Raw genomic sequence first — 25,203 nt, 5'->3', positions numbered from 1 at the left:
GAGCAAATGAGACTTGACGGTGGATTGGCTGTGGAAAGAAAAGACTCAGAGATGACTCGAAGGATCTCTGCTTGAGTCTCAGGCACATAGTAGCACCAGTCTCTGATGTGGAAGACTAGGAAGGAGCAGTGTTAGTAGAGAAAATTCATTAATTCCAGGTTAGACATTTAAACTTAAGTGTGTACTAAACGTGCAAATTAAACAAGCAATAGGATATATGAATCTGGTGTTCAAGGAATAGACCAGAGCTGGAAATAAAAAAGGGGCATTTTAATCTGTGTGAGGCTGATACTTAAATCTATCAGACTAGATGATAATACTTAGAAGAGTGTAAGTGGAGATGGTGTCCCAAGACAAAGCCTTAGACCATAATGTTTAGTGCTGCAATGGGAATCTTCAAAGAAGGAGGAACGTCTGGTGGTGAAAGAGGTGGAGTGGGACCCAAGGGGTGAGGTTTATTTATAGAAGCAAGGTCATTACGAAGGTAAGAAGGAATAAAATCTACAGTGTGGTTAGAAGGAAGGGTCTCTGAAACAGTGTGGCCTAAAATACGGCTCTAAGTGCGAGTGGCATGGAGGGATGAAGGTCCTGAGAAAGAGGCAAGGCTGCGTGGCCGTGATTAAGAAAGTGAGAATACTAGGGACGTGCAGGAGAACGGCCAGGCCGTGCTAACTAACCATGTGAATTTGTGCTCATGAATTCTAAGTGATACTAGTCCCTGTATGATGTAATTTCTCCTCCATTCACTTGCCCAGCATTCAACCGCTCAGGTATATGCTTGGTGCAAGCAGTTTTAATTAGGCCTGAGTTTTACCATGTGTCTAGCATGGAGCTAGAATAAAGGGAGGGACCAGTTGCTGAATGGCTGTCGTGATGGATATGGAATGTGAGCAGAGTTAGAAAAGAGAGATATGAGAGAGTGGGAATACTAGACTAAGTCAGTTGGAAGCATACTAGGTGGGTTACATAAAATCTCTATTAGTAAGTAATGCAGTTATCACTGATGACAGTGTCAAGAATGTGACCGTGGGAGTGGGTGCCTAAAATGAAGTGTTCCCCAAGATTCCAGCTTTCCATTTCTTCCTCTTCTTTTATTTTCAGGTCTTGGATGATTTCAATCAGAGTCACAGCTTTAATTGTTACCTATAACTTCCAAATATACTGCTCTGGTCCACACCTGTCTTCTGAAATCAGGACTGATATATCCCACTGTCTACTTGACAATCTGTGTCCCAAGTCACCTCTAACTCAGCATTATTCAGAGTTGAATATATTCCTTCATTAATATATTAATTCAAAAAATTGTTGAAAGCATACCTGTGCTAGAATCTGGGGGATCAAAAGTAACTAAGACATTACCCTTAATGGGCCTCTTTTACTGTCTTTCCTTTGTCCCTCCATAACTAGCATTGATGTCATTCAGTCACTCGAGGCAGAATCTAGGAACTGATCGGTCTGAAGTCAGGTTTCCTAGAACCTGAGATGAAGATTCTTGTACAAGTGGTTTACTAAGGGAGTATTCTCAGTTGAAGGAATGAGGGAAGCAGGCTAGGGGAGGGGAAGAAGGCTACATAAGATGAGATCTTAATTAGAGATTAGTTTAGTCTGGTCTCACCAGGAGCTTGGAACATGGCTTGTACAAAAGAGTCGGTTCCCCTGGAGATAAAAAGTTTGGCCAGTGTGGGTTTGTTTGTTTTCTGTTGAAGTATATTGATTTACAGTGTTTCCAGTGAACCGCAGAGTAATTCAGTTATATATGCATGTCTATTTTTTTTAGATTCTTTTCCATTATAGGTTATTACAAGATATTGAATATAGTTCCCTGTGCTAAACAGTAGGTCCTTGTTTTTATTTTATACAAGTAGTCTGTATCTGTTAATCCCAAATTCCCAATTTATCCCTCCCCTACTTTCCTCTTTGATAACCATAAGTTTGTTTTCTATGTCTGTGAGTCTATTTCTGCTCTGAATGAATTCATTTATGTCATTTTTTTTAAGATTCCAGTAATAAGTGACATATAACATCTGCCTTTGTCTGACTTACATCATTTACTATGATAATCTCTAGATCCATCCATGTTGCTACAAATTGAATCATTTCATTCTTTTTTATGCCTGAGTAATATTCCGTTGTGTGGGTTATGTGTGTGTGTATGTAGATACATGACGCATATTCTTCATCTATTCATTACTTAGGTTGCTTCCATGTATTGACTGTTATAAACTGTTATAGTGCTGCTATAAACACTGGGGTGCATATATCTTTATAAATTAGAGATTTCATCTTTTCCAGATGTATGTCCAAGAATGGGATTGCTAGATCAGATAGTAACCCTGTTTTCAGTTTTTTAAGGAACCTCGATACTATTCTCCACAGTGGCTGCACCATTACGTTCCCACCAGCAGTGTAGGAGGGTTCCCTTTTCTCCACACCGTCTCCAGCACTTATTATTTGTAGACTTTTTGTTGATGGCCATTATGACCTGTGTGAGGTAGTACCTCATTGTAGTTTTGATTTGCATTTCTCTAATAGTTAGCAATGCCGTCTATGGGGTCACAAAAAGATCTACATGGCCTAACAACTAAACAACAACAAATAATTAGCTCTATTGAGCATCTCTTCGTGTGCTTGTTGACCATCGGTATTGTCTTCTTTGGAGAAACGTCTATCTAGGTCTTCTACTCATTTTTTGCTTTGATTTTTTGTTTGTTTTGTCATTGAGCTGTGTAAGTAGTTTGGATATTTTAGAAATTAGGGCTTTGTTGGTCACATTGCTTGCAAATATCTTCCCTCATTCTGTAGGTTGTAGTTCCATTTTCTTCATTGTTTCCTTTCCTGAGAAAGCTTTTAAGGTTTATTAGGTCCCACTTATTTATTTTTTCTTTTGTTCCATTGCTTTAGGAGATATATCCAAAAAGATATTGTTGCAGTTTATGTCATAGAGTATTCTGCCTATGTTTTCCTATAGGAGTTTTATAGTATCTGGTTTTACATTTAGATCTTTAAACCATTTTTAATTTTTGTATATAGTGATAGAGAATCTTCTAATTTCGGTCTTTTACCTGTAGCTGTCTAGTTTTCCTAGCACCATTTATTGAAGAGACTATCTTTTATCCATTGTATATTATTGCCTCCTTTGTCATAGATTAACTGATCATAAATGTATGGATTTATTTCTGGGCTTTCTATCGTTCCGTTGATTTATGTGTCTGTTTTTGTGCCAGTACCATACTGCCTTAATTACGGTAGCTTCATAGGGAGTATGATTCCTCCAGCCCCATTCTTCTTTCTCAATATTGTTTTGGCTATTTGGAGACTTTTGTGTTTCCATGCAAATTTTAAAAATTCTTTGTTCTAGTTATGTCAAAAACACTATTAGTAACTTGATAGGAATTGCATTGAATTGGTAGATTGCCTTGGGTAGTACGGTACTTTTAACAATGTTCATTCTTCCAATCTAAGAACATGGTATATCTCTCCATCTGTTTGTGTGATCTTCAATTCTTTCATTATTGTCTTATAGTTTTTGGAGTATAGTTCTTTTGCCTCCTTAGGTAGGTTTATTCCTAGGTATTTTATTCTTTTTGATGTGATAGTAAATATGATTGTTTCCTTAATTTTTTCTTATATTTCATTGTTAGTACATAGAAATGCAACAGATTTCTGTATATTAATTTCATATCCTGAAACTTTACGAAATTCATTAATGAGCTCTAGTCTACTGGTAGCATCTTTAGGATTTCCTATGTATAGCATCATGTCATCTACAAACAGTGACAGTTTTACTTCTTTCCAATTTGGAATCTTTTATTTCTTTTTTTTTTTTTTTTTTTTTTTTGTCTGATTGCTGTGGCTAGGACTTCTAAAACCATGTTGCATAAATGTGACAAGAGTGAACGTCCTTGTCTTGTTCCTGATCTTACAGGGAATGCTTCCAGCTTCTCACCATTTAGTATGATGTTAGCTGGGGGGTTGTCATGTATGCCCCTTATGACACTGAGGTTTCTTTCACTTTCTGGAGAGTTTTTATCATAGATGAATGTTGAATTTTATCAAAAGCTCCTTCTGCATCTATTGGGATGATCATATGGTTTTTATTCTTCAATTTGTTAATGTGGTATATCACATTGATTGATTTGAATGTATTGAAAAATGATGGTGGAATATTGTTGGAGTTGGTTTGCTAGTGTTTTGTTGAGGATTTTTGCATATATGTTCATCAGTGATATTGGCCTGTAGTTTTGTTTTTTTCTGTGATATCTTTGTCTGGTTTTGGTATCAGGGTGATGGTGGCCTCATAGAATGAGTTTAGAAGTGTTCCTTCCTCTGTAATTTTTTGGAACAGTTTCAGAAGGATAGGTCTTAACTCTTTCCTGAATGTTTGGTGGAATTTACCGGTGAAGCCATTTGGTCCTGGACTTTGATTTATTGGAAGCTTTAAAATTACTGATTTAATTTCAGTGCTTGTAATTGGTCTATTCGTGTCTTCTGTTTCTTCCTCATTCAGTCTTGAGAGATGGTACCTTTCTAAGAATTTTTTCTAGGTTTTCCGTTTTATTGGCATATAATTGCTTGTTAATAGTCTCTTAAGGTTCTTTGTATTTTTGTGGTATTGTTTGTATCTTTTTCTTTTTCATTTCTAAGAGTTGGGCTCTTTCTCTTTTTCTGTTGATGAGTCTGGCTATAAAGTTTATTAATTATATCTTTTTGAAGAACCAGATTTTATCTTCATTGATCTTTTCTGTTGTTTTTTAGCCTCTATTTCATTTAATTCTGCTCTGATCTAAATTTCTTTCCTTATACTAACTTTTACTTTGTTCTTCTTTCTCTAGTTGTTTTTGGTGTAAGGTTGAGTTGCTTATTTGAGATTTCTATTCTTTTCTGAGGCAAGGTTGTATTGCTGTAAAAGTCCCTGTTAGAACTGTTTTTCTGCATCCCATAAGCTTTTGGATTGTCACGTTTGCATTTTCATTTGTCTCTAGTATTTTTTGATTTCCTCTGATTTCTTCAGTGGTTGTTGAATAGCCTATTGTTTAGCCTCTACATTTTTGTGTTTGTTGCAAATTTTTTCTTATAGTTATTTCTAGTCTTATAGTGTTGTGATCAGAAAAGATGCATGACATGATTTCAGTTTTCTTAAATTTATCAAGCTTGTTTTTTAGCCTAGCATGTGATCTGTCCTGGAGAATGTTCCATGTGCACTTCAAGAGAATGTGTATTCTGCTGCTTTTGGAAGGAATGTCCATAAATATCAGTTGAGTGCATGTGGTCTAATGTGGTATGTAAGACCTGTGTTTATTGATTTTCTGTATGGACAGTCTTTCCTTTGAGGTAAGTGAGGTGTTAAAGTGCCCCACTCTTATTGTCAGTTCAGTTGAGTCCAGTCGCTCAGTCGTGTCTGACTCTTTGCGACCCCATGAACTGCACCACACGAGGCCTCCCTGTCCATCACCAACTCCCGGAGTCCTCCCAAACCCATGTCCATTGAGTCAGTGATGCCATCCAACTACCTCATCCTCTGTCGTCCCTTTCTCCTCCTGCCCCCAATCCCTCCCAGCATCAGGGCCTTTTCAAATGAGTCACCTCTTCGCATCAGGTGGCCAAAGTATTGGAGTTTCAGCTTTAGCATCAGTCCTTCCAATGAACACCAAGGACTGATCTCCTTTAGGATGGACTGGTTGGATCTCCGTGCAGTCCAAGGCACTCTCAAGAGTCTTCTCCAACACCACAGTTCAAAAGCATCAATTCTTTGGTGCTCAGCTTACGTTATAGTCCAACTCTCACATCCATACATGACTACTGGAAAAATCATAGCCTTGACTAGATGGACCTTTGTTGGCAAAGTAACGTCTCTGCTTTTCAATATGCTATCTAGGTTGGTCATAACATTGCTTCCAAGGAGTAAGCGTCTTTTAATTTCATGGCTGCAGTCACCATCTGCAGGGATTTGGGAGCCCCCAAAAATAAAGTCTGACACTGTTTCCACTGTTTCCCCATCTATTTGCCATGAAGTGATGGGACCAGATGCCATGACCTTCGTTTTCTGAATGTTGAGCTTTAAGCCAATTTTTTCACTCTCCTCTTTTCACTTTCATCAAGAGGCTCTTTAGTTCTTCTTCACGTTCTACCATAAGGGTGGTGTCATCTGCATATCTGAGGTTATTGATATTTCTCCCAGCAATCTTGATTCCAGCTTGTGTTTCTTCCAGCCCAGCATTTCTTATGATGTACTCTGCATATAAGTTAAATAAGCAGGCTGACAACATACAGCCTTGATGTACTCCTTTTCCTATTTGGAACCAGTCTGTTGTTTCATGTCCCATTCTAACTGTTGCTTCCTGACCTGCATACAGGTTTCTCAAGAGGCAGGTCAGGTGGCCTGGTATTCCCATCTCTTTCAGAATTTTCCAGAGTTTTTTGTGATCTGCACAGTGCCAGGCTTTAGCATAGTCAATAAAGCAGAAATAGATGTTTTTCTGGAACTCTCTTGCTTTTTCCATGATCCAGCAGATGTTGGCAATTTGATCTCTGGTTCCTCTGCCTTTTCTAAAACCAGCTTGAACATCTGGAAGTTCACGTATTGCTGAAGCCTGGCGTGGAGAATTTTGAGCAGTAGTTTGAGCATTCTTTGGCATTGCCTTTCTTTGGGATTGGAATGAAAACTGACCTTTTCCAGTCCTGTGGCCACTGCTGAGTTTTCCAAATTTGCTGACATATTGAGTACAGCACTTTCACAGCATCATCTTTCAGGATTTGAAATAGCTCAACTGGAATTCCATCACCTCCACTAGCTTTGTTTGTAGTGATGTTTTCTAAGGCCCACTTGACTTCACATTCCAGGATGTCTGGCTCTAGGTGAGTGTGAGTGATTACACCATCATAATTATCTGGGTTGTGAAGATCTTTTTTGTACAGTCCTTCTGTGTATTCTTGCCACCTCTTCTTAATCTCTTCTGCTTCTGTTAGGTCCATACCATTTCTGTCCTTTATCGAGCCCATCTTTGCATGAAATGTTCCCTTGGTATCTCTAATTTTCTTGAAGAGATCTCTAGTCTTTCCCATTCTATTGTTTTCCTCTATTTCTTTGCACTGATCGCTGAGGAAGGCTTTCTTATCTCTCCTTGCTATTCTTTGGAACTCTGCATTCAAATGGGTATATCTTTCCTTTTCTCCTTTGCTTTTCATTTCCCTTCTTTTCACAGCGATTTGTAAGGCCTCCTCAGACAGCTATTTTGCTTTCTCGCATTTCTTTTTCTTGGGGATGGTCTCGATTCCTGTCTCTGTACAATGTCACGAACCTCCGTCCATAGTTCATCAGGCACTCTGTCTATCATATCTAGTCCCTTAAATCTATTTCTCATTTCCACTATATAGTTATAACGGATTTGATTTAGGTCATACCTGTATGGTCTAGTGGTTTTCCCTACTTTCTTCAATTTAAGTCTGAATCTGACAATAAGGAGTTCATGATCTAAGCCACAGTCAAGCTCCTGGTCTTGTTTATGCTGACTGTATAGAGCCTCTCTATCTTTGGCTGCAAAGAGTATAATCAATATGATTTCAGTGTTGACCATCTGGTGATGTCCATGTGTAGAGTCTGCTTTTGTGTTGTTGGAAGATTGTATTACTGTCAATTTCTCCTTTTATGTCTGTTGACATCTGCCTTATATATTGAGATGCTTCTATGTTGGGTGCATATATATTAACAGTTGTTATATCTTCTTCTTTGATTGATCCTTTAATCATTATGTAGTATCCTTTGTCTCTTGTAACAGTCTTCATTTTAAAGTCTATTTTGTCTGATATAAGTATTGCAAGTCTGGCTTTCGAGTTCCTTTTGCATAGAATATCTTTTTCCATCCCCCCACTTTTAGTTTGTATGTGTCTCCAGATCTGAAATGGGCCTCTTATAGGCAGCAATATGCCAGTCTTTTGATCTTGGATCTTTTGATCCATTCAGACAGTCTGTGTGTTTTGGTTGGAGCATTTAGTTCATTTATATTTAAGGTGATTATTGATATGTATGTACTCATTGCCATTTTGTTAGTTGTTTGAGATTTGTTTTTGTAGGTCTTTTATTTCCTTTATCTTTTGTGATTTGATCACTATCTTTACTGTTATGACCGGACTCCTTTTTCTTTTTTGTGTGTATTAGCATAGATTTTTCATTTGTAGTTACAATGAGGTTTTAGTATAGCAGTCTATATATATATAGTTATATATATATATATATATATATATATATATATATATATATAGCAGTCCTTACATATAGTTATGTATAAATGTTTTAAGTTGCTAATCTCTAATTTGAAACACATTTAAAATGCCTTGCATTTGTACTCTCCTTCCCTCACAGTTACCATATTTTTAATATCATTTCTATATCTAATTGCTCTGTGTACCTCTTAACTGCTTATTGTAGAAATATATGATTTTACTACTTTTGTCCTTTAACCTCCCTGCTAGCTTTGTGTGTGGATGATTTCCTACCTTTATTTTATGTTTTCCTTTACTAGTGAGATTTTTCCTCCCATAATTCTCTTGTTTGTAGTTGTGGCCTTTTTCGCCTAAAGATGTTCCTTTAATATTTGTAAAGCTGCTTTGGTGGTGCTGAATTCCCTTAGCTTCTGTTTGTCTACAAAGTTTTTTATCTCTCCATCAAATCTGAATGAGAGCCTTTCTGGGCAGAATGTTCTTGGTTGTAGGCTTTTCCCTTTCATCACTTTAAATATATCTTGCCACTCCCTTCTGAACTGCAGAGTTTCTGCTGCAAAAATCAGCTCATAACCTTTTGGCAACTCCCTTGCATTTTATTTCTTGCTTTTCCCTTACTGATTTTAGTGTTCTCTCTTTAATTTTTTCATTTTGATTACTGTGTTACTCTGTGGGTTAATCCTGTTTGGGATCTCTGTACTTCCTGGACATGGGTAGCTATTTCTTTTCCCAGGTTTGGGAGGTTTTCAGCTATTATCTCCAGATATCTTCTTGGGTCCCTTTTGTCTCTTCTCCTCCTGGGACTTCTTTAATGCAAATATTGGTGTACTTGATATTGTCCCAGAAGTCTGTTAAACTGTCCTCATTTCTTTTAATTCTGTTTTCTGTTCAACAGCAGTGATTTCCATTACTCTGTCTTCTAGCTCAGTGATCCATTCTTCTGAATCATTTTATTCTGTTATTGGTTGCTTGTAGTGTATTTCTTCATTTGAGTTGTTGTATTATTCATCTCTGCTTGGTTGTTACTTATAGTTTTTAACTCTTAATTTCTAATTTCTCACTCTGTGCATCCATTCTTCTCCAGAGTTCTTTGAGCGTCTTTATGATCATTACTCTGAACTCTTTCTTGGGTAGATTGCCTGTCTCCACATCACTTAGCTCTTCTTATAAAGATGTATCTTATGCCTTCATTTGGAATATACTCCTCTGCCAGCTCATTTTGTCTAAGTTGCTATTTGTATTTTTATGCATACAGCAGGTCAGTTAACATTGCTTGACCTTGGAGAAGGCGTCGTATTGACCCGAGCAGTGCACTGCCCTGTTGTCACCCAAGCTAGAGGTTCCCCCCTGAGAGGGCTGCCTGGGTCCAGCAGGGTGTGTGGGTGTCCAGGAAGCTTGGTCGGTCCCTAGTCTGGTTGGTTGCCAGACCCTGTCTTGTGTAGACTTTGCTGGCTGCCGTTCAGTGTGGCATGGTCATGGAAGTGCCTGGTTATGTAATCCTAAGGAGGCTGGGGCTAGTGCTGGCTCACTGGTGGGCAGGATCAGGGTCCCAAAGACTAAGGCTTTTGCCCACTCACTGGCAGGTAAAGCCAGATCCTGGGGTTAGTGCCCACCTACTGTCAGGCAGACCTGGTTCCTGGAGTCTGGATGCAGGGCCCAGGGATCCCAGAGCTCATTTCAGATCATTGTCGGGGAGGCAGTTCATGATACCATTGAGTATGGGGACTAAGGTGTCTGGAGGTTGTGTTAGCCTTCTAGTGGTCAGGGCCAGGGCCAGCTAGTCTCAAGAAGGTCTGGCGTGCCTTACAGGATTATAGTTTTCTTGCTTCTGGTGTCTACTCACTGGTGGATGAGGCTGGTCTAGAGGTTTGTGCAGGCTCTCTAGAAAGAGAGGCTGATGCCTGCCCACTGGTAGGTAGAGCTGGGTCTTGGCCCTCTGGTGGTCCAGGCCCTGTCTAGGTGTATCCACAGGTGGCCGTGTGCCCTTTAGTCTTTAGGAAGCTTGTCTGCTGATGGGTAGGGCTGTGTTTCGCCCCAGTTAGTTATTTTGCCTGAAGTGTCCCAGCACTGTCACATGCAGGCTGTTAGGTAGGGCCAGGTCTTGGTGCTAATGATCCAAGATGTCAGCTGCCAAGAGCATTCATGCAGTTGAATGTTCCCCAATATGTCTGGCACTGGTGTCTTTGTCCCCAGGGTGAGCTGCAGCCATTCCCTGCCTCTCCAGGAGACTCTCCAAGGCCAACAGGTAGATCTGGCCCAATTCAGTTCAGTTCAGTCGCTCAGTCGTGTCCGACTCTTTGCGATCCCATGAATCGCAGCATGCCAGGCCTCCCTGTCCATCACCAACTCCCAGAGTTCATTCAGATTCACGTCCATCGAGTCCGTGATGCCATCCAGCCATCTCATCCTCTGTTGTCCCTTTCTCCTCCTGCCCCCAATCCCTCCCAGCATCAGAGTCTTTTCCAATGAGTCAACTCTTCACATGAGGTGGCCAAAGTCCTGGAGTTTCAGCTTTAGCATCAGTCCTTCCAAAGAAATCCCAGGGTTGATCTTCAGAATGGACTGGTTGGATCTCCTTGCAGTCCAAGGGACCCTCAAGAGTCTTCTGCAACACCACAGTTCAAAAGCATCAATTCTTCGGCGCTCAGCCTTCTTCACATTCCAACTCTCACATCCATACATGACTACTGGAAAAACCATAGCCTTGACTAGGTGGACCTTAGTCGGCAAAGTAATGTCTCTGCTTTTCAATATGCTATCTAGGTTGGTCATAACTTTTCTTCCAAGGAGTAAGCATCTTTTAATTTCATGGCTGCAGTCACCATCTGCAGTGATTTTGGAGCCCAAAAAACTAAAGTCTGACACTGCTTCCACTGTTTCCCCATCTATTTGCCATGAAGTGATGGGACCGGATGCCATGATCTTCGTTTTCTGAATGTTGAGCTCTAAGCCAACTTTTTCACTCTCCTCTTTTACTTTCATCAAGAGGCTTTTTCATTCCTCTTCACTTTCTGCCATAAGGGTGGTGTCATCTGCATATCTGAGGTTATTGATATTTCTCCCATAAATCTTGATTACAGCTTGTGTTTCTTCCAGTCCAGCGTTTCTCATGATGTACTCTGCATATGAGTTAAATAAGCAGGTTGACAATATACAGCCTTGACGTACTCCTTTTCCTCTTTGGAACCAGTCTGTTGTTCCATGTCCAGTTCTAACTGTTGCTTCCTGACCTGCATACAGATTTCTCAAGAGGCAGGTCAGGTGGTCTGGTATTCCCATCTCTTTCAGAATTTTCCACAGTTTATTGTGAGTCACACAGTCAAAGGCTTTGGCATAGTCAATAAAGCAGAAATAGATGTTTTTCTGGAACTCTCTTGCTTTTTCCATGATCCAGTGGATGTTGGCAATTTGATCTCTGGTTCGTCTGCCTTTTCTAAAACCAGCTTGAACATGAGGAAGTTAGGCTCCTATCAAATTACTGCTCTTGCCCTGGGTCCTCGTATACATGAGATTTTGTGTGAGCCCTTTAAGAGTAAAGTCTTTTTCCCCCTAGTTTTGCGGGGCTCCTGCAATTAAGCCCTGATGGCCTTCAAAGCCAAATGCTCTAGAAGCTCCTCTTCCCAGTGCTGTTACCTGTGCTGGGGAGCTTGGTGTGGTGCTCAGGGCTGTCTGCTGTGGGAGAACCTCTGCAGTTTAATTATTCTCCCATGTGTGAGCCGCCTCCCTGGGGGTGTGAGATTTCACTATACCACGGATCCACTCTTCCCACCTGTCTTATTGTGGTTCCTTCTTCTGTCGTTCATTGTAGATCTTTCCTGATAGATTCCAGTCTTTTTCTATGATAGTTGCTCTGCAGACAGTTGTGATTCTGATATGCCTGTGAGAGGAGGTGAGCTCAGGGCCTGTCTACTCCACCATCTTCCCCGCTGGTGTTTTGTATCCCCATGTCAATCAGTCACTGCCCCTGAGAAGAGGGGGTATTGCAACTTCCCAGGTGAGGCAGGAGGCTCCAGTTCAGCCACGGGCAGATCTCCAGAGAAGGGGCCACCTGTGAGCTGTTAGCAGCCAAAACCCAGGGCAGCTGGGAGATAGATGTGCCAGCCTGGTGATGGGGTCTGGGTAGACATGGGCAGCATCCATTATGGTCCCCTGCTTGAACCACTCAGATCCATGTTCTCTTCACCTTGTTCATTCCATTCAGGCCTAGCTTCTCCAAGATTCTGATGGGTCATAATTTCTGGGAAAACTTACAGGAGGAGGGTGAGTGGAACAACCTGAAGCCCTTGATGCCGTCTCTAGGACTTAACTGACACTCATAGTCTCCCCACCCTCTCTAGATTCCCTTCCCCCTCAACCTACACTCCTGTTGGTCCAGATGGCTGGCCTTGTGGGGTAAGCCCCTGGTTCCTGTGCCCTTAGCAGGATGTGGTTTGGCACCTGTACTTAAAACTAGGCATGAGAGCACCGAAAGAGCCCCTCCATGGATTACCTGAGTCCCAGACGTATTCTTCACTGCCCCCGTGTAGTGACGGTCTCAGCCCTGATGATGCTCGGGGTCAGGTGCCTCTGCCAGTATCGCACCTCTTTTCTGTGCCTCCGACCTGTCAACGTGAAGAGTTCTGTGACTAGATGCTGCCAAAGCTTTAAGTTTGGGAGACTCCATGGTCTCACTTTCCTTCTCTGACACCGAAGATCTGTAGACCAACAGAGTCTAAAGAGAGAGAAGGTACAAATTCTCCAAGAGGGTGAACAGAGCATGAAGCCATTCCTACGTCCTCCCTTCTGTTCCCAGATCACTGTTACAAATGCAGTAGCCTGTGACAACCATTGGTTTAAAGTCCACACCGTGTCCTGAAGAATGGCTGCCATGCTCATGGGATATGGTTGACAAGCTAATGCCTCAGCTATGCCTTCGGGAAGCCTATCAGGTTAGCACCCTCTGAAGACAAATATGCCATATGTGGTGGAACCAATGGACACCTGATCATGCCCTCACTGCCATACTTCTCTGCTGTAAAGTAGGTTTGTTTATTATTAGTCAGGATCTCAGGTCAATCAATCAGTTACTCTGTGAGCCCTTAGACAGTGGTGCTGGCCAAGGCCCTGCAGGCAGAAGATGCAGACTGTAGGATACACATCAGTTCTGGTAAGGATGGCTTATTGCCCTTTCTGCCCTTTCCAAGGATTGAGGGACCACCAAGAGTCTGCTTGATCTCCTTGAGGGATGGTGCTGTATCAGGAGCTCAGCTTTGGTCTCTATTGCAAGCAGATCAGACATTCAATGGGAACAGTAGCTAGATGAACCTGGGTAAAGGGAGACGGTATTAGTGGACCCATGCATAATTCTATTGGAATAGCCAAATCAGAGGCTAGGTCAAGTCATCCTGTCTCAACCAGGGCTCATGAGCATGACAGGAACTGTCTTGCAAATAGTATACAATGTTCTGCTACAGATGGCCTGGCTTAAGGGATTGTAATACAGCTTTCCCTTTGAAACTTGCCAGAGGCTTCACAAAGAGCCTACCACCATTTTTCTTTACCACAACTTCTAGTATGAAATCTGCTAAGTCATTTCACCCAAGTAGCAAGACAGCTTGTGCCCTACTCCCAGCTGACTGCAGAGCCCTTTCTTGCTCTGGGCCCTTCTTAAAAACAAACAAAACAGCCCTCTGTGTCACATAATAAATGATTCAGATTATTCCTCCCCAGAGTGGAAGATGCTGCCTCCAAAACTTGAAGAGACCTGCCAAGCTTTATGCTTCTTTCATACTGATAAGAAGTACAAGATACATTAATTTGTCCTTAAAAGATGTCCTGACATGCTCCATATCTCCAGACACCTACAAACAGAGTGGCAAGCCCTGAATTGCTTCTGGGGTTTCCCTCTTAACTCTCTGAAGTACCTCTGTCTTTCCAAGCCTTCAGCATGCTGACCGATTCTTGCTCATCATGTCTTAGCATGATGCTTGTGTTACTGTATCTGCAGTCTTTGGAAAGTCCAGCTGATCCAGGCTCCTCCAGAGTATGTTATGACAGCACCATTAGCATAAAACATCATGCTGGGGCGAGAACGTGGATGTTGTCTGTCCCAGAAGAATGCTAGCTACTTCTGACCTTCCTCCTTACTGAGTATTGAAAAGAATGTATTTGCCAGGTCAACAGCAGTGTCCCACGCCCCACAGACTGTCATATTCTCTTTGAGTGAAGAAGTGGTACCTGGCCCGGCAGCTGCGCTGGGGCTGCCCCGTGAGCTGGCTGCACGCCACCACCTTCTGCCCTAGTCCATACGCCCCTGCCAGAGACCAGGCTTGCGGACTGTGTTCCGATCGTGGATTCTTCTTAGGCTTTATAAAAATCCCATTCTTCCAATAAAACAAAAGTTGAAGAAGAGTCTGGGGGTGCTGCAGAACTAAAAAACAAAAGTAAAAATTTCTCCAACTTATTTTTTTAATTAACCTAAAACATTAATTTTGAACAAAGTACTGTAAAATTATCTATCATTGCTCTTTATTCCTCAGTCACACATTGTGTGTGTGTGTGTGTGTGTGTGTGTGTAAATAAGCACTAGACAGATCACAGGTAACTAAGCACTTCCACACCACATGAAGGGTGCAACCCGGCACTCATCACTGAGGTGATCTCAGCTGCAACTGGACAGACAATATTTACCCTCCTACCAAACATGCTTTTATCCCGCCTCATCTGACTAACTGCATGCAGCCATTAGCCCCCTTTTTAAGCCAGTTTTTAAATTTGTCCCTTGAGGACTTCATTAGCAGTGACTACATTACACTGGTGTAGAGAATTCAGCTTAAGATATATTGTTCAAGAAGAGCTGCAGTGTTTGGCAGCTTGTCAGGGGTGACACAAGCCAAGAAACACGAAGATTGTAAAAGCCCTCGTGTTACTCATCTGACTTTCTCTTCTCTCTTTAGTCTCCCCCAGATACCTCCTTCCCGGCTTCTCTGGCCACACAGCATTTCCTTCTGGAGGAGGAGAAGCGAGCAAAAGAACTTGAAAAACTTCTAAATACACATATTGATGAACTGCAAAGACACACAGAATTTACTCTTAATAAATACACCAGGCTAAAACACAATAGACACATATGAGCTTTTAAACGTTTTTATTTGCTTCCGCCACCCCAGGAAAACAAAGCTTTGGCAAAATATTTACAAAGCTGATTAATGAAACTGAGAAATTTTGTTCTGTTTTCTTGAGTAAATCATTTCTGTAAGGCAGCTAGAAAATAGTAAGTATTTTGTTTGATAAAGCTCTTTGTATTTCTGTATTAACATAATAAATTGTTCAGCTACAAAGTTACTATAAAATAAACATGACTACTCCAAAAGAGACTTGTTCCCTCCAGTCTAAGGAATTGTTTGGAATTAAATATGCAGCTTTTTCCCACTTTAATGTGTACGGGAACCCATTTCCTCTGTAACAACAAATGATGAGGGAAAGGGCTGCACTATATTCTAAGAATAAACACATGAAGTGCAGCTCCATTGTACTAGGTTTGAAAATTCAAGGATTATTTTAAAATGAAAAATGTTAAGTATTTTAAACTATGTAAATATCCTGAAATTTCTTTTAGAAAAAACCATAGAGCTTACTGTTTCTGCATTCATCTTTGTAATGTCTTTCTGTTTTAACACAAAAAGATGTGGAACATACTGTCTGCATGCTTAAAACATGTGCCAAAGATTAATGCTTCATGTACTAACTACTTCATGGACTTAAATAGAAAGCATCACTGTTACTTTCTCCTTTGTAATACCTCTGTTTTAAATATAATAAAGAAATGAGACATTCTTTGGACTTAAAATGCAAATGCCAAGTCTGTATAGAAGAGTAATAGCATGGTAGTGAACAATAAAACTCAAGTTACAAATAAACAAGAATGATAATCCATTTTTCTTTCTTTAAAAATGACATTTATATAAAGATTATGAAAAATCCCTGTGTCATTATTCCAGGTAAGCCCTACAGCTTTTATAGTGTTATTTTTCTCTTTGAAGAAACTGAATCTCCACATGCAGAGAGAGAAGTCACGGTGTCCTTTAGATGGGTGTCATTGCCGTGGGAAATGAAGAGCCCTGTTCACTTCCTGACACAGCCACGTGGATTTGTAGAGTTCTTGATATTTGCAAAAAGGCTTCACAGAGAATTATTTATTTGTACCCAGAACAAGCCTGGGAAGTCAGCAAGGCTAGTATCCTTGTTCCTAGGACCCAAGCTGTTAAGTACTTACTAGAATCATGGTGAGTAAGAGAGAAATGCCAGCCTCTGACTACCAACTCTGGCTTTTACCACTTTCCAGCATTGCCTCTTGTGAGCACGCAGGTGGTGAGTAGTACTGTGTCCACAGAAACTACGTTTCGTGACAGAACATCGGTGGGTACAAAGTTCCACATGAGGAAAACAACCCAAGTTATCATTCCTTAAACTACTTAGTGATTTCTATCCTGGACACAAAGGATATTTTTCAGTGTTATCTTTAGAAGATGGGAAACATTATCTTTAGAAGATGCAAAGAAAATTTGTGTTTAGGAAAAGAACACTCCATGGACAAATTCTAAAACCTTTATATCCCTAATGCAAATACAAACAATGCAAAAATTTAAAACATGCTACATCTGAATGCCACTTCATTCTCTTCAGGGTTAACACATGATTGGAAATTGCATGTGGAAACAAAGATCTAGATGACAATTATCTTAAAATCTAACCGAGTCAAGGGGTGGCTCAGTGGTGAAAAATCTGCTTGCAGTGCAGGAGTCTCAGGATTTGATCCCTGGGTTGGCAAGATCCCCTGGAGAAGGAAATGGCAACCTGCTCCAGCATTCTTGCCTGGGAAGCCCCATGGACAGAGGAGCCCACAGTCTAGGGGGTCACAAGAGAGTTGGACATGACTGAGCGCATGCACACACACACACACACAAACACAGAGCAGAGTCAAGAGAGCATGAACGTGGATTATGTCCAGGACTGACAGTATCCTTGCCTCTCCGGATCATTTTGTCAAGTCCACAAGCAAACTTCTCTCTTTGCCTTTGTTTTTTGTTTGTTTTTTTTTATTGGAGTGTAGTTGCTTTGCAAAGCAAGCTTCTTTTAAATCACTATTTCCACTTTCCTCTTCATACCCAGTTTCTTAAAACAGTGGTTTCAACATTCAAAAGAAATCATAGGCTGAGGCCCAACACATATATGGTTGAGATAAAAAGCAAGCAGCTCTGGTTGAACATTGAAAGGAGAGGAGTGAGGCCTGCCTGCTGCTGCTCCCCTCTCCTCCCCTTCCTCCTCCCTTTCCCCCTCCCCTTCCCCTCCCCTCCTCCCCAGATCCAGGAGGCCACAATTGCCCCAGGTGTTGCTGTGGGAGGGAGTGAACAAAAAGCAGAGGTCCTGTTATTACATCAGCAAAGAGTGGTTATAACCTCCTTTGTACGACACCAACAAAATTCTGTAAAGCAATTATCCTTCAATTAAAAAATAAATTTAAAAACTAAAAAAAGGAAAAGGCTAAACCAATATATTTAAAAAAAAGTCTATTTAGCCCATGATTGAGCTACAACATGATAGAGGGAGAAGGAGGAGGGCCACAGGCCGTCTGAGGAAGACTCATCAGGCCGTCTAATGTTGGGAATCACCTCCAAAAAGGAGGTGGAACTTGAGTTAACTTTGGCCTGGTAATGGTCCAAATATATATTTTTACATCTTAAGTGATTGTGCATACGTGTTCAGTCACATCAGACTCTTTGTGACCCCAGGGACTGTAGCCCGTCAGGCTCCTCTGTCCATGGGATTCTCCAGGCAAGAATACTGGAGTGGGTTACCATTTCCTTCTCCAGGGGATCTTTCCGACCCAGGAATCAAACCTGTTGTCTCCTGCATTGCAGGTGGATTCTTTACCACTGAGCCACCTGGGAAGCCCTTACTTTTAATTATCCAGGAGCAAACTGGTTTGAGAATTGAGCAAATTTGAGGGAGTGAGGGCTGCTGGGAAAACACAGATAACGCCCATGTTTCCATTAACATGATAGCCAACTCTGGGCCATGTCTGCAGCGCTGCTCTGGCTCAGCGGAGGACACAGTCCTGAGACGCTGCCGTCGGCTGTGGGAGAGCGTCTCTCGGCACCTCGCTCCCTAAACAGAGGCCTGCCCTGCGGTGGGTTTGTCTGGATCCCTGCGCTGTCTCAGCCGTGGTTAACCTGACTCCGTGCTGTAGGGTTATCCTCTCCCCATCCCATCCGCTCAGGGAATGTACAATTTCTCCTTACACGTGCGCCTCCAGTCTCTCCAACTGGCCTGAAAGCTCCTGGAAAAGAGGAGTATTAGGGCTTCTCTCAGAGAAGTTAGTGGCACCCCATTCCAGTACTCTTGCCTGGAAAATCCCATGGCTGGAGGAGCCTGGTAGGCTGCAGTCCGTGGGGTCGCTAACGACTGAGCGACTTCACTTTCACTTTTCACTTTCATACATTGGAGAAGGAAATGGCAACCCACTCCAGTGTTCTTGCCTGGAGAATCCCAGAGATGGGGGAGCCTGGTGGGCTGCCATCTATGGGGTCACACAGAGTCGGACACGACTGATGTGACTTAGCAGCAGCAGCAGCAGCACGGCTTCTCTGCCTCCCCTGTGCATCCAGCACAGGTCTTGGTCATGGCAGGTATTTGAGAAATAGTGATTAATGGCTGCAATGGATCCAGGCATGGGAACGCAAAGGCCAAAAACAGAGGAAGTTTGAGGCAGTTTAGATACAAGACAGACTCCTAGCCACATCAGACTGTCAGCTACAGAAAAGAGCACAACACTGTGAATTTGTCTGAATGCTGGTGGGGGTGGGAGACTTGACTCATATCCACCCTCACACAGGACCAGCTGAGCGTCTACATACTCCTTTTACATGTCTTAACTAATGTCTAATAGGAATCCAATGAAGAACAAAAGGAACCATTAGAATCCCAGGAATGCAGTAGTTAATGTGAGAGGGATTTGGGCCCAGTGAACACCTGAAACTGTCTCACTCTCTAACTCGTAGCCTGGAGCATCACCCAGAGCTGAACCCTAAAGGATAAACCATTCCAAACTGATGAAAGGCTCTTCCACAGAGAGGATGCACTGTGGCCTAGGGATGGTAATGGATGGACGATGGGCTGAGGGAAAAGCCTGAGGAAACGTGAACTTCAGGGGCTCCCAAGGCAGGCGTGAGGCAGAAGCACTGGCCTGGGTCACAGAAACCCAGTGAGCAGTGTTGAGAGGCTCCCCACCACACATCACCATCCTCCAGCATGAGTCAAGAGGGGTCACAGCGGCTCATACAGCTCAGCAACAACAACAACAAACCACAAACAGCCCCATCAAAAACAAGCAGAAAACCTAAACAGAATTTCTCCAAAGCAGACATACAAATGACCAACAGGCACATGAAAAGATGCTCAACGTCACAGATTATTAGAGAAATGCAAATCAAGACCACGATGAGGTACCACCTCACACCTGTCAGAATGGCCATCATTTAAAAATCTACAAGTAATAAATACTGGAGAAGCTGTGGAGAAACAGAAAACCTCCTACACTGTTAGTGGGAGGGTAAATTGGTGCAGCCACTATACAGAAAAGTATGGAGGTTCCTTAAAAAACTAAAAATAGAGTTATCACATGATTCGGCAGTCTTACTCCTGGGCATATATACAGAAAAGACAAGACAAAAACTCTTATTTCAGAAAGATACACGCACCCCAGTGTTCATGGCAGCACTGTAATAGCAAAGACATGAAAGCAACCTAAATGTTCATCAAAAATGAATGGACAAAAAGATGTGGTTTATACGCACACACACACATACACACAATGGAATACTATTCAGGCATAAAAAAGAAAGAATGCCATTTGCAGTAACATGGTTGAACCCAGAGACTATCATACCAAGTGAAGTAACTCAGAGAAAGACAAATACCATATCATTTTTATGTGGAACCTAAAAATATGGTACAAATGAACTTATTTACAAAACAAAAAAGACTCACAGACATGGAAAACAAACACATGCTTACCAAAGGGGAAGGCAGTGGAGGGATACATTAGTTTGGGATTAACAGATACGCACTACTATAAATAAACAGGAACCGACTGTATATCATAGGGAGCAGAGTTCAATATCTTGTAATAACCTAGAGAAGAATCTGAAACTAAGGTAACACTGTAAATCAGCTATGTGTGTGCGTGTCTGCTCAGTCACTCAGTTGGGTCTGACTCTCTGCGACCCGAGGGGCTGCAGCCCACCAAAATCAACTGTACTTCACTAAAAACAGAATTTGACACCTTGTAAAAAGAGAGGGGTCATAGTCACAGTCTTCTGATGAGGAAAAACATGAGTCAGGGCCAGTTAGGCAATTACTGTTAAGGTGAGCTACAATCTCATTGCAGAGCAGAACTGCCAGGTAACCTGGAAGAGCAGGCCTCAAACAGCAACGGTTTCAGCAGGAACGAGTATAGAACAAAGAACGTGCTTCGAACCACCTAGCCAGCCCCACGAGCAGACTAGCAATTCTTAGGTCTTAGTGAAGAGGAACTAAAAAGCCTCTTGATGAAAGTGAAAGAGGAGAGTGAAAAAGTTAGCTTAAAGCTCAACATTCAGAAAACGAAGATCATGGCATCTGGCCCCATTGCTTCATGGTAAATAGATGGGGAAACAGTGGGAACGGTGTCAGACTTTATCTTTTTGGGCTCCAAAATCACTGCAGATGGTGACTGCAGCCATGAAGTTAAAAGACGCTTACTCCTTGGAAGAAAAGTTAAGACCAACCTAGACAGCATATTGAAAAGCAGAGACATTACTTTGCCAACAAAGGTCCGTTTAGTCAAGGCTATGGTTTTTCCAGTGGTCATTTATGGATGTGAGAGTTGGACTGTGAAGAAAGCTGAGTGCCGAAGAATTGATGCTTTTGAACTGTGGTGCTGGAGAAGACTCTTGAGAGTCCCTTGGACTGCAAGGAGATCCAACGAGTCCATTCTAAAGGAGATCATGACTGGGTGTTCTTTGGAAGGAATGATGTTGAAGCTGAAACTCCAGTACTTTGGCCACCTCATGCGAAGAGTTGACTCATTGGAAAAGACTCTGATGCTGGGAGGGATAGAGGGCAGGAGGAAAAGGGGATGACAGAGGATGAGATGGCTGGATAACATCACCGACTCGATGGACATGAGTTTCAGTGAACTCTGGGAGATGGTGATGGACAGGGAGGCCTGGCGTGCTGAGATTCATGGGGTCGCAAAGAGTCGAACACGACTGAGCAACTGAACTGAACTGAACTGAACTGAAAGGGTCCCGCGACGTTTGGCCAGGTTAGATCTGCTGGACATGGGATTCGCCATGCCACAACCCCATGACCTTAACGAACCTTCCATTTCCTTTCCTGTAGAACAGGCATCATACTACCACCTGTGTGAGAGAACTGTCATGAGAATTCTTAAAGAAGGCTGGTAGCACAGAGTCTGAACGAGTGAGTATTAGTCAGTTAGTCGTGTCCAACTCTCTGCGACCCCATGGACTGTAGCCCTCCAGGCTCCTCTGTCCATGGGATTCTCCAGGCTACAAGGGTGAGTACTCAGTAAATGCTCAGTTCAGTTCAGTTCAGTCACTTAGTTGTGTCCGACTCTTTGCGACCCCATGAATCGCAGCACGCCAGGCCTCCCTGTCCATCACCAATTCCCGGAGTTCACTCAGACTCACATCCATCGAGTCAGTGATGCCATCCAGCCATCTCATCCTCTGTCGTCCCCTTCTCCTCCTGCCCCCAATCCCTCCCAGCATCAGAGTCTTTTCCAATGAATGAGTCAACTCTTTGCATGAGGTGGCCAAAGTACTGGAGTTTCAGCTTTAGCATCATTCCTTCCAAAGAAATCCCAGGGCTGATCTCCTTCAGAATGGATTGGTTGGATCTCCTTGCAGTCCAAGGGACTCTCAAGAGTCTTCTCCAACACCACAGTTCAAAAGCAATTCTTTGGTGCTCAGCTTTCTTCATAGTCCAACTCTCACATCCATACATGACCACTGGAAAAACCATAGCCTTGAATAGACGGACCTTTGTTGGCAAAGTAATGTCTCTGCTTTTGAATATGCTGTCTAGGTTGGTCATAACTTTTCTTCCAGGGAGTAAGCGTCTTTTAATTTCATGGCTGCAGTCACCATCTGCAGTGATTTTGGAGCCTCAAAAAATAAAGTCTGACACTGTTCCCACTGTTTCCCCATCTACTTCCCATGAAGTGATGGGACCAGATGCCATGATCTTCATTTTCTGAATGTTGAGCTTTAAGCCAACTTTTTCACTCTCCTCTTTTACTTTCATCAAGAGGCTTTTTCATTCCTCTTCACTTTCTGCCATAAGGGTGGTGTCATCTGCATATCTGAGGTTATTGATATTTCTCCCATAAATCTTGATTACAGCTTGTGTTTCTTCCAGTCCAGCGTTTCTCATGATGTACTCTGCAAATAAGTTAAATAAGCAGGGTGACAATATACAGCCTTGACGTACTCCTTTTCCTATTTGAAACCAGTCTGTTGTTCCATGTCCAGTTCTAACTGTTGCTTCCTGACATGCATACAGATTTCTCAAGAGGCAGGTCAGGTGGTCTGGTATGCCCATCTCTTGAAGAATATTCTGCAGTTTATTTTGATCCACAGAGTCAAAGGCTTTGGCATAGTCAATAAAGCAGAAATAGATGTTTTTCTGGAACTCTTGCTTTTTCCATGATCCAGCGGACGTTGGCAATTTGATCTCTGGTTCGTCTGCCTTTTCTAAAACCAGCTTGAACATCAGGAAGTTCATGGTTCACGTATTGCTGAAGCCTGGCTTGGAGAATTTTGAGTATTACTTTACCAGCATGTGAGATGAGTGCAATTGTGTGGTAGTCTGAGCATTCTTTGGCATTGTTTTTCTTTGGGATTGGAATGAAAACTGACCTTTTCCAGTCCTGTGGCCACTGCTGAGTTTTCCAAATTTGCTGGCATATTGAGTGCAGCACTTTCACAGCATCATCTTTCAGGATTTGAAATAGCTCAACTGAAATTCCATCACCTCCACTAGCTTTGTTCGTAGTGATGCTTTCTAAGGCCCATTTGACTTTACTTTCTAGGATGTCTGGCTCTAGATGAGTGATCACACCATCGTGATTATCTGGGTCACGAAGATCTTCTGTGTATTCTTGCCACCTCTTCTTAATATCTTCTGCTTCTTTTAGGTCCATACCATTTCTGTCCTTTATCGAGCCCATCTTTGCATGAAATGTTCCCTTGGTATGTCTAATTTTCTTGAAGAGATCTCTAGGCTTTCCCATTCTGTGGTTTTCCTCTATTTCTTTGCATTGATTGCTGAAGAAGGCTTTCTTATCTCTTCTTGCTACTCTTTGGAACTCTCCATTCAGATGCGTATATCTTTCCTTTTCTCCTTTGCTTTTCACCTCTCTTCTTTTCACAGCTATTTGTAAGCCCTCCCCGGAGAGCCATTTTGCTTTTTTGCATTTCATTTCCATGGGAATGGTCTTGATTCCTGTCTCCGGTACAATGTCATGAACCTCATTCCATAGTTCATCAGGCACTCTGTCTATCAGATCTAGACCCTTAAATCTATTTCTCACTTCCACTGTATAATCATAAGGGATTTGATTTAGGTCATACCTGAATGGTCTAGTGGTTTTTCCTACTTTCTTCAATTTAAGTCTGAATTTGGTAATAAGGAGTTCATGATCTGAGCCACAGTCAGCTCCTGGTCTTGTTTTTGTTGACTGTATAGAGCTTCTCCATCTTTGGCTGCAGAGAATATAATCAGTCTGATTTCGGTGTTGACCATCTGGTGACGTCCATGTGTAGAGTCTTCTCTTGTGTTATTGGCAGAGGGTGATTGCTATGACCAGTGCATTTTGTTGGCAAAACTCTATTAGTCTTTGGCCTGCTTCATTCTGCATTCCAAGGCCAAATTTGCCTGTTACTCCAGGAGTTTCTTGACTTCCTACTTTTGCATTCCAGTACCCTATAACGAAAAGGACATCTTTTTTGGGTGTTAGTTCTAAAAGGTCTTGTAGGTCTTCATAGTACCATTCAACTTCAGCTTCCTCAGTGTTATTGGTTGGGGCATAGACTTGGATTACTGTTATACTGAATGGTTTGCCTTGGAAACGAACAGAGATCATTCTGTCATTTTTGAGATTGCATCCAAGTACTGCATTTTGGACTCTTTTGTTGACCATCATGGCTACTCCATTTCTTCTGAGGGAAACCTGCCCGCAGTAGTAGATATAATGGTCATCTGAGCTAAATTCACCCATTCCAGTCCATTTTAGTTTGCTGATTCCTAGAATGTTGACATTCACACTTGCCATCTCCTGTTTGACCACTTTCAATTTTCCTTGATTCATGGACCTGACATTCCAGGTTCCTATGCAATATTGCTCTTTACAGCATTGGACCTTGCTTCTGTCACCAGTCACATCCACAGCTGGGTATTGTTTTTGCTTTGGCTCCATCCCTTCATTCTTTCTGGAGTTATTTCTCCACTGATCTCCAGGAGCGTGTTGGGCACCTACTGACCTGGGGAGTTCCTCTTTCAGTATCCTATCATTTTGCCTTTTCACACTGTTCATGGGGTTCTCAAGGCAAGAGTACTGAAGTGGTTTGCCATTCCCTTCTCTAGTGGCCCACATTCTGTCAGTAAATGCTAGTTGTGAGCATTTACCATCCTCAGCCTCTGGGGGCATCAGCTCTGAGCTCAGAAGATGAAATACATCCTGAAAGAATAACTCTATCATTTATTGAGGACCATGTGCCAACCTGTCTAATATAAGCTCATTTTACTCATTATCAGTTCTATTAATAATTTACATACCATAAAATTCATACATTTCAAGGCTACAACTCTATGATTTATAGTAAATTTATGAAGTTGTGCAAACATCACCACAAACCAGTGTTAGAGCATTCCCATCATCTC

The 25,203-nt window shown here is 42.1% G+C and overlaps 1 protein-coding gene across 4 annotated transcripts in view; it reads left to right on the top strand.

The window, feature by feature from the left end:
- The window catches only part of DEUP1 (deuterosome assembly protein 1), a 139,978-nt gene extending 123,863 nt beyond the window's left edge, over positions 1 to 16,115 (top strand). For 3 of the 4 annotated variants that reach the window (XM_040256501.1, XM_040256503.1, XM_040256500.1), the window contains one exon: positions 15,153 to 16,115. In XM_040256501.1, the coding sequence (XP_040112435.1) occupies positions 15,153 to 15,329 (177 nt within the window). In that variant the 3' untranslated portion in view covers positions 15,330 to 16,115. The remainder of the gene's footprint in view (positions 1 to 15,152) is intronic. The other variant, XM_040256504.1, reaches the window with a different exon arrangement.
- Positions 16,116 to 25,203: the final 9,088 nt, after the last annotated feature.

This window comes from Oryx dammah, unplaced genomic scaffold (assembly GCF_014754425.2).
Source record: "Oryx dammah isolate SB20612 unplaced genomic scaffold, SCBI_Odam_1.1 HiC_scaffold_15, whole genome shotgun sequence".
NCBI lineage: Eukaryota > Metazoa > Chordata > Mammalia > Artiodactyla > Bovidae > Oryx > Oryx dammah.
Note: the sequence above shows the minus strand (reverse complement) of the source record. Positions and strands in the feature narration are given on the sequence as shown.